The following is a 14,028-nucleotide window of genomic DNA, read 5'->3' as shown; positions in this document are numbered from 1 at the left end:
TTTTTTAATGTCGCTGATTATGACGAGAAGATTTGGTAAACTGAATTTTATTTTACTATTACTTAATTTTAATTAATTAATTTATTTTCAGAAATACTCGAATATAAAAAAACATAAATCGAGTTTTGTTTTATATAATTTATAAACGGTGTAATAAGTTTATAGCTTATGTAGAACAAAACTCGATAGTTTTCACATCGAAGTCTAAGCTTCACGGTGATTATCTTTCTGATTGATTTACATCATATTATGGGAACAATTGCAAAACGTTACGCCCATTAAAAAAGAAAAATATTTTAAATGTTAAGGAATTTATTTCAACGATTGAATATTGAATTTCAAGAAATCATTTTTCCCTTTTCAAAGAAGATGGTTTCTAAATATCACGTTACTTGAAAATGTGTATAATCTGAAACATCATCGACTATTTCTACATCAACTCTTGAATGAAAATGTGAATAGATTTTGTAGGTTATTTATTTGGATAATATAAAAACAAATAATGGGTTTTTGTTGGAGACAATAATCTATTAAAATAAATAAAGATTATGATAATTAATAACTATGCATACAGTATACATAGAATTAAGCATCCTACTGCAGTTTTTGTATTAAAACAAGTAAATATTTAATTGAAACCCTCATATTCATCGGTGAGCTCATCATAACGCACGTAAATGTCATATAGTCTTGCCAATAAAAACGATTTTGTTATTGCAGTAGGTGAACATATATTTAAAAAACAAAGTTAAAAAGCCTTGTTTCCCTTTTCAAGAAAAGGTTACGTTACGTGGATAATTCCTTGCTTTAGACTGTAATGAGCGGTTGTTTATGAATGAAATACTATATAGATAACTATTGTACTACATATGAGCACATAAGTATTTGCGGTCAACCCGAGTCATATCTTTAACCCATTGACTCATAAATGTCTCATTCATATTACCAAAGCATGTTGTATATGGATGTCTTTGATATACAAATAATTTGCATCATTAACTATAACGACAAAATGATTATAAATGATTATTTTGTTTTTATTTTTAAACTCAAAAACTTATAGAGCTAATACATTTATTTCATGCATTATTTTGTTGATATAAATAAGGAATAATTAAACGCAAGCGATAATTAAAATTATCGAAAAAAATGCCATGTGTTATAAAAAAAATCCTATTGGATTTACTTAAATTTTTCAAGAATTATTACATTTTTAGTGACGAAAATATCCATGCATTAAAATGGTGAAAGTCCAGACTTAAAAAAATAGACAGAATTTGTAGCGCTGGAATAAATTCATATTTGGCTGCCGTTTCGAAATAAAATTGTTCAAGAGTCTCTTTATTAGAGTTTGTAATCCGTAAAAATATTTAGAAAATACGTTCTGTTTGCATCGTATTATTATCTCCTTAATGTCTATTAAATTCTGGTACATTATCGAAATTAATTGAAGTCTCTACGAAATCTATTTCATGTTTTTAGTCAGGGGTTGTTTGCTACCGCCCCTTTGTTGTTGGATAGTGACATTCAGTTTTTTTTACGTTAGACAATCAAATGTTACGGCCTTTGTGAGTGTATACTATTAAGGTCACTTTAAATACCTTAACATTAGGAATTGCTTTAACTTCTAACTGTTCAATTATAATCTTACAATTAATATAATGTTAGTGTGTAAATAGACCATAAAACAAATTTATATAAAAGGATATATCCGCTTGTTGTATGGGTGTTGGTTCGTTATTTCGCACAAATTCCAACTAACCTCAAATTTTTTGGATAACAAATTTCCAAAATGTGGAACTTGAAATGATGAAAATTAAAAAAAAAATATTAAATTCAAATTGTCATTCACGGTTATTCACAGACACAAATTAACAAGATTTTTGCCTAGTTTTCAACATCAACATTTATGTTTCGAAAACGTCCATTTTAATTGTAATATTTAACTGAAATAAAATTACAAACATATCAAAATCATAGGCCTTTATAATTAAATAATTTATTTCAATAGGATCGTCTTTAAGAGTCCTATCCAAATATATAAAGATCATCCTGCTCATCCTGGTTAGAATTTCTATCAAATAAAAAATCTTTTTTTACACGTCCTTTCATATATGTATAAATAATAATATGATAATCCAAATAATAATAATAATACAATGATATGGCTAATCTTGGATTAATAAATCGACTAGTTTGCCGCAAAATTCACAGAAACACTTTTAAATGTGTTTTCACGTAGGCAGATCCGCGAACAAAAGCCAGTTGTATCATAAAAGTATTGACATCAGTAACCTTACGAAAAAATCTTTATTAGTACTAGAATCAAGTAAACATATCAATTTAATTACCAGAGACATAATATATTCTACCTAATTGGTAAAAACAAAGACACAAAATATATTCTATTTTATTTAAGCAACACTCGAATTTAAATTTCAATTTAAGGTGTAAACGAAACAATTTGCGATGAAAACGATTGCATCGAACCCTCGAGTCCACAAGAGCGTAGTCGAGTATAAATTACCCGTACGTTTTATGTATGGGCTACCCTCCTCTATCTCCTCTCACACAAATGCCCTTATTAACGCCATCTACTGTTATCGTGGATTTCGTTTGATGCTTTTTGTTTTTTTTTTGTTGTTTCTGAGATACATTGATTTAGGATTGAGTCAGAATAATTAACCAATATCCACAGTATTGCCTAATATTGAAACACATACACAGATCACGCCTATATTCCCGAAGTGGTAGGCAGAGAGGCAACCATGGCACCCAATTTTCGCCAAGTGTGTTCCGTCCCATGATGTGATGGGGGCAAGCATCAGTGACTTACACAATGGTCCGAAATGGCAAACTATAACCTGACCTCATACTTAAATAATTTCCTCTTACATATTTGGTATTTTATTTGTAAAAATATTATAATTAATAACTTTTAGGTTTAAAAATACTATTACAAACATTTTACCGTGAATATAAAAGTAGTTGATAGTTACAAACGATGTAGTAAACAGGCTCTTTCTAACGAGAAAAGTTAAAACTGTAAGTAGGTGGGTGGAAGTGTAAGTTTCCACGAATAGCACCTATCTACGTAAGCATTCAGTTTAAAAGGATCGTTTTTAGTTTTACATTGGTGTGAAAAGTAAAAAAATATTTATTATGCTGGTTTTACAGTCTTAAATAACAATAATATTATAACAACACATTGTATTGATGTAACTTTGCTGCACGGGTTAAAAATTATCAGGGTTTATGTATTAGTTCACCACGCCAGCCTAGTGCAATTCGCACACCTTGGAAATTCTGACGGAAATAATGTTATTACATTAAACAGGCATTACATTTCGTACTCTGTAGCAACATTGACTAACTCTAATGTTATTGTTTAACAATGTGAGTAGCGAATACATTACGGACTAGGAACGGTGAACTTAAAATGTTCGAAGTACGTTTGATGCGAACTTTCATGCCAAGTCACGATCAAAACCTAAATTTCGCTTAAACGGAGCAGTAACATAACATTTTGTTGTTTATAACCACCAAATATTTTTAATCATTGTAAGATAAGAATAATAGAGATGCAAAACTCAAGTGGTAGTTGGTAGGGCATATAGCACGTAGAACTGATGGCCGTTGGGGCAGAGTTCTGGAGTGGCGACCACGAACCGGGAGACGCAGCGTAGGCAGGCCACCCACGAGGTGGACCGACGATCTGGTGAGGGTCGCCGGAGTCCGATGGATGAGGGCGGCCCAAAACCGGTCCCCGTGGCGCTCAATAGGGGAGGCCTATGTCCAGCAGTGGACAATCCCGGCTGAAATGATAATGATGATGAAGAATAAGCCCAAGCAAATGCCAACTAATGCCTATCGATTTACCCATATATCCTTCCGTAATCTTTTTGTAACTGTAATAACTGTGTTTTATTATTTTTGCCAACTTTTTATTGATTATAATAATTATTAAATTATCATTCTCCGATACCAATTATTATCGATTATACCAAAAAAAAATTCTCGCAACTAGTACAAATCCAGAAAATCCTGTTCGTATAGGCAGCCCTAGGCATTAGCTAGACATCACGTCTAGAACATTGGACGGCATTACAATTACTACACATTGCCTACTACGGCTAACATAGTTAAATTGTTTTACATTAAAAACGAAGTCGGTTCACAGAATCCCGTAGCGTTGTTAGTCGAAATACGGAACGTTGAGAGAGTTTCATAATTAAATTAGAGGCAGGCAGTTAAGTTAACGTGGCAGCCGCGGCGCGTGCGACCAGTGCGTCTGTGTATTGAATCCATAATGCTTAGTTTGGGAAAAATATTCAGCTTTGTGTACGTGATCTATTTAATGTTTTCCTTTAACTTTGTTTACTATCCTTTCTGAATTAAGCTGAGATCTGTAAGCTTCTGATCAAGTGGTATAAGAACAGAGATACCTGGATTTATTGGGTTGTAAAAAATGTCTTATAATATTGCATATCGTTTGCGAGCTTTAAGTACTATTTTCATTGCAAATAGGTCCTTAATAGTATTAAAAAGTGATTTCGTTACCGAGATAAGAAATATCTTCGTCATAGTTTGTAACCAAGATAATAAAAGTAGGTATTCCTTAATTTCTTTAGGACAATAATGACTCGTTTAAAATAACTAATCTCTGTGCACATAAGTTAGACTTATTAAAAAAAAATATACATAAAAAATAAACACACACATAAAAATTGTAGAACTTTAAGTACGTTTATAGGTACAACCTGTTGTGTTAAAAAGCATATTACACCCCCCTCCGAATGTAGAATGTAATAATATTATCAGTATGATGGTTTAATGAAAAAGATCACGGTTAGGTTAGGCGTAATATGAATAAAGCTTAAATCTGGATTTCAAATTAACTCACGGTCACTATTGTATACAAAAGGGACATTGGGTATGAAATTTGTAGCTCAGGGTTACATAAATAAACTGAAAGTAATTACATTTGGCGAACGAACATTAACCCTTCATAAAACAAATCACTGTGCTTAAACTTGCAGAAAAATATGTGCAGCACCAGCATACACTTTAGGTATTAAAAACTAAAAGTAAAAAAGAACGTGTGGGTGTGAAACTCGCCGGCTCCTGTTTTTAGTTATTTGTCATACACACTAGGCTCCGCGCGTATAAAAGACTAAAATGATGGCGTTGGCATAAAATATTTTCCAGAGCTCGCCAGCGGTACGAGTGTAAAGTAACATAGTGTCACTGTGGCAGCCAGCCTTAATCCGCCTGATACAATAGACAGCTCTCGACACACACACGAGTGAATTTCTGGATTTTTCTCAATTGCGCCTTAATTGAATTCTCTTTTAGCACACTTTTAATTTATTTGCGTTTGCTTCCACTTTGATGTCTGCACACACGCCCTCAAGGCTTTTAGATAAATAACCAATTATCTCCGACACGATTTAATCCAATGTCGATTCTGGCGTTTGCTTGTGATTCGGTATGCGGATCGGAAATACACTGACCTCATAAGTTCAGATGACGAGGGCTGTTTCAATAAATTGTAAGATTTCTGAACTACAAATTAAACCTTAATGTTTTGGTTTGTAAACAAATGATTAATTTGGAATTTAATATGAAGTTGGTATGGGGCCTGGTTGTCGAGTGTGATTCGATTATCATGAAACAAAGTTTGAAATTCTTTCCAAGAATTCATTTAGTTAATTTCAATTAAATTTAGGTTTTAATTTTGTGTTTATAAATACCAAAATACAGTACAGTTTTTATAATTTGTTTAATCAGGATTAATTTAACTCATCTTAAAGTAAACATGAAGATTTTGGGTGTGATCGCATAACGGCACTAATAAATAGAGCCATTATGACACTGAGGGCAGTGAGACCGTGCCTCTAACCTAATTTGTACAAAACGACTCGCCAAACATATGTCCATTGTATGTGTATATCGAATAGTGGTTCGGATTTTTGTTTATCGAGAGCCGTATTTAGGGCTAAACGATTAATAATGAATTCAATTACTTAGTGTTTAAACTATTTTTTACGTTTATAATTTGGTACACAGAAAACAATGTTTTGATAATCACAGATAAAAAATGTAGAGGTATTTAACGAGCATAGTTATAATATTGTTTTTACATTCTTTTGAACGCGTTACTTTTTGTAAGCTACAGAAAATAATTCTCATGCAAATTTCTTTAATTTGTCTTCAATGTATATAGGTCACACCCATTATACCTAAATATAAGTAAAGTATTTTAAAATTTTGTAAAAAACACAATAACATTCATTTTAAAAGATAAATTTTTCCATTAACTTCACCTGGAAAATATTTCAGTATAAATTATTGTATCAATCAAATTGTAAGTTTAACGACGTGACATGTACTTATTAGTCCAATCTATATATATAAAAATGAATTGCTGTTCGTTAGTCTCGCTAAAACTCGAGAACGGCTGAACGGATTTATCTTATCTTGGTCTTGAATTATTCGTGGAGGTCTAGGGAAGATTTAAAAGGTGAGAAAAATTCGAATAATTGCCGGGAAAATCCTCAAAACAGCATTTTTCTATTTCCCATACAAACGTTTTCTAAATAAAATGGAGAGTCAATTTGTAATTTATTACCGCTGCATAAAGTTCAAATTCGCGTGCGCGTTGGAGGATCTAATATCGCGTTCTGAAACTCAACAAAAGTGAAAGTGAATCGCGAACGCGACAAAATTGCATAGTCTCAAAATACATAGTACATAAATAGTGGTCGGCTTCGAGAAACTCAATTTTAGCTAACTTCAGTTGTTAATATAATATATAACTCAAAGGTGACTGACAGTGATATATCAAGGAACAGCCCAAACCATTGGACGGATCGGACTAAGACTTTACATGCATAAAGCTACTATGACGTAGGCATCCCCTAAGAAAGGATTTTGATAAATTCTACCCTTAAGGGGATAAAATAGGGGATGAAAGTTTGTATAAATGTTCTTAGATTTTCGACTGATTGAACTGAAATTATAGATTGGGGATAAAATTAGTTTGAACCTATAAGTACCGGGAAAATATGTAGCAAGACTTTTATCAAACAGTGGAATTTTATCCTGGAAAACACCTTCACGCGGGCGAAGCCGCGAGCAAAAGCTAGTAATAAATAAAAATAAATAAAAAAAGAGAAAATGTAGCCCCAACTATTCATTTCGACGAAACAAGAGATTTATAAACTAGCATATACAAGAAGACAAAAACATTTATTTTAAAGAATATGTCTATAAGAATCGATATATTATTTTAAACAATCGATATCAACAGCTGTGTGGAGGCCGAACGCTCCAACGCCGCCGCCGCCGCCCGCGCCCTCCGCCGCGCCAACAAGCCGCAGCCCGGGCGGGCCGCCCCCGCCGCCGCCGCCGCCCGTGTGGGCGCCAGGCAGCGCGGGCGCATCGCCGCAAGCCTCGCGCAAAACTTACCGCCCCGTGCACTTTGAGGAGACGCCACCTACCAGACGGAAATTTGGGGTAAGAATTTCATTACATTGAAATATTTTTGAATGACTCAAGTATTTTTTTTCATCGATTTGTCTACATATATTGCAATATAATAGTTTGTAGCGACTCCGACTACAATATGTGGTTTTCAAATGTAAATTTACGAACGTTCTGCATCATACAAGTTTAAGCAAAATTCCAGAATGAAAAGAAATAACACAGTTGTTATCACATTAAATGTTTCGAGTTATTATTAAATTAATTATTTGGAGTCCAAAGTCCTTGGAAAAGTTCACAATAATAATTGAATTTAAGTTAACAGCGTTGTCATTTTACTTCAGCAGACTTTAATTTTTTTGGCACATTACAAACAAGAAAGTTTTCAAAGCGGAAACTGTGATACCCATCTTCTGAAATTTCGAAAACAAAAGTTTAGCTTAAAAATGTTTCAGGGGATCTAACAACACGAGAATCTATTATTTAATACCTACTTAATTATTTATCACAATCTTGGTTTAGTTGCATGTACATTGTACGTACTAGTTACTACGGATTATCTGTGTTTTCTGGACTGGGATGTCCTGTATTTAACCGTCTAGTTAGGTTACATTCTATGTGGGTGTTTCTAGCACGATTTCCCGGGATCGGAGAGCCTTGAACGAATTGACGTTAGGTATAAAGGTTAAACTATATCTAAGTGGAAAGGATGTTTGGACAATTATAGCTGTCATCTGCCTGTTGGAAGGATTTACGACCCGTGTAAAACTAGGATAACTAATTGGGCACACCACCCACCACGAATGTTGTTTAGTAACGCCCCGAGATGGGTTGTAAATCCGTATTATCGTTTAACCGATCTCGGTGGTTATGCCGATAATGGGAACGAAGTAAGTTTGTAAATGAGAAGGCGGAAACTAGATGTAGAAAGGGACAATATGTTTTCTATATAAAACTGTAAGCAAACCTTGCTTTAAACGTCGGTAAAACTTTATTGTTCTTAAATAATACTTTAATTGTAGGTATGTTTTAAATACGAGTATTTTGTATCGAAATATAAGTTAACAATAACATAAATTCACTCTTGTAACCGCAAAAGGGCACGGTGCAGTATATAATAAAGTATGCCGACGTTTCGTCATGCTCATTTTACTTCTGATGTGTTACATCTATTGCTATGTTGTAGGTATATAGAACAGATATTGCATATATGTGTAAAAAATATGTTTTTTTTTATTATTGAAGAACCGACTAATGTATCCGGCATCGATCTCCAGATGTTTGTGTGAAATTAGCACGAAGTATTGTTATCGGAACACCACATTTGGCGTATTTGACTAAATATTTTCGTTATTTGGATAATCCAACAGAACTTTGCACATTAAAAAAACAATGTCGTTATTACTTTTGCTTAAAAGGCGCAAATATTTCGATAAATACGCCAAGCGTAGTGCCAGCATTGTATAATCCCTTTACATATTCCAGAACCCAGAACAGAACGGATGTACTAGCGGTTCAGAGAGTGAAGGCAGGCTGAGGACCTCGCAGAGCGCGCCCGCAACCGGCTTGAACAACCTCAGCAGTTCATCATCGACAAGCCGGTTGCCACGGGCACAGAATCCTACGGTCACACTGCTGCAGAAAGCACGAGGTAAGTGACCTATGATCATAGAATCAAAATCAGTGATTAACGTTTATATGCTAAGTTTATCGCATGTGTGCGTCTCTATAAGTACCTCGGGATAGTATTTTTTTATACGGAGATAGCAAAGTATAATTCTGCCGCCGAGCAGCAATGTTTTATCCGCAGTATGTTCCGGTTTGAAGGACATAGTATATGGATTTAAAGATATTATAGCCAATGTGTTTGCTGGATATTATAATAATTATTTATGGTATCCTAAAAGGGCGATCGTAGTCTAAGAATATGCATATTTTGTAATACCAAGTTCTAAAGTTGCCTGGGAGACGTTATTGTATTGCTCATTGCGTGTGCAGTAGTACAACCACCGCTTTGAGTTCCCGGGTTCGAATCCAGGGTCGGGCAAAGTGTTTTTAAGTTTAGCCGCTCAGTATCATCCTGAAGTCTGAAATTTGTGCCTGACATGGCGATAGGCTAGCCCCTATCACATAAAGGGACGGAATACACACGGCAAAAAATGGGTGCCTTGGCTGCATTTCTGCCTACTCCTTTGGGGATAATGGTGATGTGAGTTTGTTTATGTAAATTCTAATACTACTAGTTATCCCCCTTTGATTAGACGACTGATTCACCCTTCGTTTGTAGAAAATTATGCAACATACTAATTTGTTAGCTTTAAATATTCATGTACTGACAAATATTCAGTAAAGTATAACAGTATACATTTTTATTCAAGTATTGAGCTCTGTAGTAATGTAAACGTTTATTCGATATCGGTCCGTGTATATACATAGTGTTCAATTAGAACGGCCGTCTGTATGGGATTTTTAATGGAAAAAGTATGTACGTGTACTTGTTTGCTTTGTTAATATAAATAGAACGCAATTTATTTAATGAACTATAAGAACTTCAATAAGACCTTGATTAGGTTTTGGAACTTAATGGATTACAATAAATAATGGTTCCGATATTTACCTGACAAGACACAATTTAATCGTTGGAAGTTTCATCAATTTCGTTTAGAATACGGTACCGCTAGGCTACAATCAATAAACAGACAGAAGGTTCATTAACGATTCATTATATCCAAATATCTAATGCGTACCTTTGTAATCCCCATTTTGAACAATTTATTGAACTTAGAGTGGATGAATTAGTAACTGTGCGGCCACTGTAATGGTCTGTCCGATATCCGCTTGGTTTCCAGGAAATCTCCGCTAGAAAATAACGTAAATAACATAAACTCTTACGTACTCGTATGTTTGTTGTCGCTGAGAACTGAAATTTCGCAAAATGTTTCATCATCATCATCAGCCTATATCTTTGTCCACTGCTGGACATAGGCCTCCACCAATATGCGCCATTTTACCCTGTCTTCGGTCTGTCGCATCCAGCAGTTACCACCGACCTATCGCAGATCGTCACTCCACCTAGCTGGAAGACGTCCCACACTACGTTTGCCGAGTCATGGTGCAAAATGTATAAGAGTAATAAAATTAAGAAAATGTCTGCAAAATAGGATACCTTAGATCTAACTTTACTTTTTATGTATAGAGCAAAGTACTTCTAATCTTAACTATATTAGACCTATTGTAAAATAAAGCGTTATCCAATTAATTAAATGCCATCCAACAGTTTTAAACAGTTATAAGAATTACACGTAATGTATTTTACATATTAATATTTTTTTCAACGTAATGCACTGTTATATGATGCTATTGTACAATATCAATAGACAATGGACCTAAATCTCGTGTTGAAGCAATACTAACGTCAAATCCTATTACTTATCGCGTTAATTAAGACGAAACTAAAGTATAGCCACGACTTATCGCGATAATTTAATTACGGCATTAAACATTTGATATTTCATTCTAAATTCTGTGTTGAAGTGACGCAGTAATTTTACGCTTGAATTATTACAATAATAAGGGTTGACAATTAACCCTACTTTGACCTCAAAAACAATAGATACCATGGGAATTTAATTATCGGATCGGTGCTTGTGGATTCGACACTATAGCGGTCGTGTACGCCAGCAGTTTACGAGCACTCAACAATAAAACGTTAGTTCTTACTGCGCACTAGCATTTGACCTCGACTTTGCTTAATTAGATAGTTTTTATATTACGAAAGTCTTACAAATGTGACACACAAGAGTAACTTAAAGGGGGCATATAATAATATTATGATTCTAAAAACTAGTAGGACATAAGAGAATAGCTTGTTAATAGGTTGGTAGTTCATACCCCGTGTTAGGGGTGGAAGCATGAAAATTAGGCTTCAATTCCCGGTCGAGCAACTATAAAATATGAGTAAGTTTTTTTGTTGGAAGAGAAAACAAACCGGGTTTGCACGGTAGCGGAAAATGTGATATTCTTAACCCCTATCCCGGATTTGCCCTTCTCGTATACTTCTTTACAACTATCAAAGAAAATGTCTCAAAATAACCTCCAACAGTTGACGCTGTTCGAATCATCTACAATAGATGTAACAGTTCAATGACAAATAATGATCACATCATGTTACGTATAAAAGCTCCGCGACAGATTGATTCTCTATTTGTCTACATAGCCCTTCACTCTCCAGGGAAATAGGAATCCTACTTAAAATTAAAAGCGGCTTTGTCACTTCCGACCCAATTCGCATCCATATATACGTAAAGTTCTACGAGTTAATATTTCCCATTCCATGGGTTTAACAATTTTCATTATTTATTTTGTGAGGTGGAGCTGGACGGCAACCGCCCAAAACTCGGCTCACGTACCTTGTTTGCACTTGTTAATTTAACTTTCATGTTTGTTAAAGTGTGACAAATCCCTTAGCCCTGAAATGTTTGTAAATTATTCGACTAGATGCTGTTAGAATGGCGCCTAATTGATGTCAAAGTTTCGTTAATTGGCTCACGGGTAGACAAGAGCCAAATTCGTCATTACAGATTATTCAAAATAAATCCCTTTTCACCGTAGTCGATCTGTTAGATTTTACATTATAATAAGAGCTAACGAAAGGATACACAAACATTCTTTATAATTAAGATCTTCTAAAAGTTAATTTTGCATTCAATAAACCTAGTCTTTCATTACCAACAGAATTCAGCTGTTTATCGTAATACGTTTATCTATATATTTATATAGCAAACTTGCCTACCGAATTTTATACCCATACCCCAGAGGGGGAAGTAGAATTTTTAAACAAGACAACACAATTTTCGCGACTTTTAACATACGAACGAAGCATACTAGTTTATTCAATGTTCCGAACATTATCTGTAAGAAGGGACCGCGACTGATGCACCGCCCACTTGGCTGAAGTACTTCACCAGGCTCCTTAAAGAAATACTTTTCACCCGCAATTCTACATGTTTATAGAAACATAACATAATCCACAATACGAGTGATGTAACACGGGGACTCTTGATCTGACAATTTGTACGTTACCTTTTCAATAGAAAAGGTTGTAATGTGAAAAAGGTGCGTCACGTTATAACGAAGTGTGACGAGGGTCGAGACGCCATTACGAAACTTTAATATTGACCCACTGGAGATGACAATTTCCCAACTAAACGTATTGTTGCTGAGATTGTTTAATAATAACTTTAATCTAAAAGTCGTGTCGGAGATGTCAATTTTACTGCAAACGTTAGTTACTTATACATACTTATGAATGAAGAATATAGGTTTAAAATATTTCGTAATATACATTTGAAATTTAAAAACCGATTCCCGGAAACCGTACTCTAAAATGCATTAAGGAATCAAATACCAGGAATCGGCGCTCAATTCTCGATGTTGTAATGATCGCGCATCAACTAATGTCACGGAGCCGGATACCTAATTCGGAATTCCCATTTAAAAACAATTGAAAATTGATTTAGAATTAATTTTTTTGTTTAATCATTTGTGGAAATCGAATTCCATTTTTAATATTTTAAAACCGTATTTATCTTGCTTATTTGAAGAGTATACAGACAGATCGTACAATGAAATAAAATATTTCGCTTGATCCCTTTTATAAAATCCTAAAGGAAATTTAAAGTAAGAGTCAATAATACAAAAATAAATAACAATAAATATTATTAACTTCCAGAGGGACAAATTCCGCGAGGTTCAAGTTACTTACAATTTGAAAAGGACAGCGCAAGACTACCTCGAGATAGACCGTCACCTCCCAAAGGCGATCCAGGTATTAATATGTTATATTTGTTTATTCAACCCAGTGCTAGGGTAAGCAGATTGCTACCTTGTTGTTAAACGACAGGAATATACATAGAGAAAGCATACCACTGCTTAGAACTAGAAGCTCTCGGTGACTATACTACCATCGTCATTATAGGACTTTTGTTAAGTCTTATAATGTCTACTAATATTAGTTGTAATGCTGGCTGCTATATTGTATACACTGTATCGTATTTCAATGCTCTAGGTAAAATATATAAACTTTTAAAATACCTGTAATATATTGTAGTATATACATTTGTATATATATGTATTTGGTCATGTAGGTATATCGTGACTGGAAATTATTTTATGAATCACCGCTAAGCGCTCAAAACGTGACGAATGGAAAATTAAATGTGTACCTTATTTATGTTATTTTTCTTTATTACACTTCGAGCCACAGATATACTATATAACATTTCTTAGTTTATCAAGAAAAAAACTATAAAATAATAAAAATGGTATTTTTAATATCTTATATGTCATAGATAATTCATAGTAATAAAATTATAATTGATACTGAGAAAAAATCACAAATTTATCATCGTTCCCCGAAGCATACTTAAAACAATAAAAAGTAAAATTGCGTTTTGAATATTTTTCAGTCAATAAGTAATCATAAACAATGTTTTAATGAACTATTCAAATCGATACTAACCAGTCGATAGTAACTTTCAAGAA

The 14,028-nt window shown here is 34.0% G+C and overlaps 1 protein-coding gene across 1 annotated transcript in view; it reads left to right on the top strand.

Moving 5' to 3' along the window:
• The window catches only part of LOC119188517 (actin cytoskeleton-regulatory complex protein pan1-like), a 100,242-nt gene that overhangs the window by 80,565 nt on the left and 5,649 nt on the right, over window positions 1-14,028 (top strand). The window contains exons 9-11 of the mRNA XM_037440801.1: window positions 7,313-7,518; window positions 8,971-9,136; window positions 13,217-13,353. Of these exons, the coding sequence (XP_037296698.1) occupies window positions 7,313-7,518; window positions 8,971-9,136; window positions 13,217-13,353 (509 nt within the window). The remainder of the gene's footprint in view (window positions 1-7,312; window positions 7,519-8,970; window positions 9,137-13,216; window positions 13,354-14,028) is intronic.

This window comes from Manduca sexta, chromosome 20 (genome assembly GCF_014839805.1).
Source record: "Manduca sexta isolate Smith_Timp_Sample1 chromosome 20, JHU_Msex_v1.0, whole genome shotgun sequence".
Lineage (NCBI taxonomy): Eukaryota > Metazoa > Arthropoda > Insecta > Lepidoptera > Sphingidae > Manduca > Manduca sexta.
This window is presented reverse-complemented; position numbering and strand designations above follow the sequence as displayed.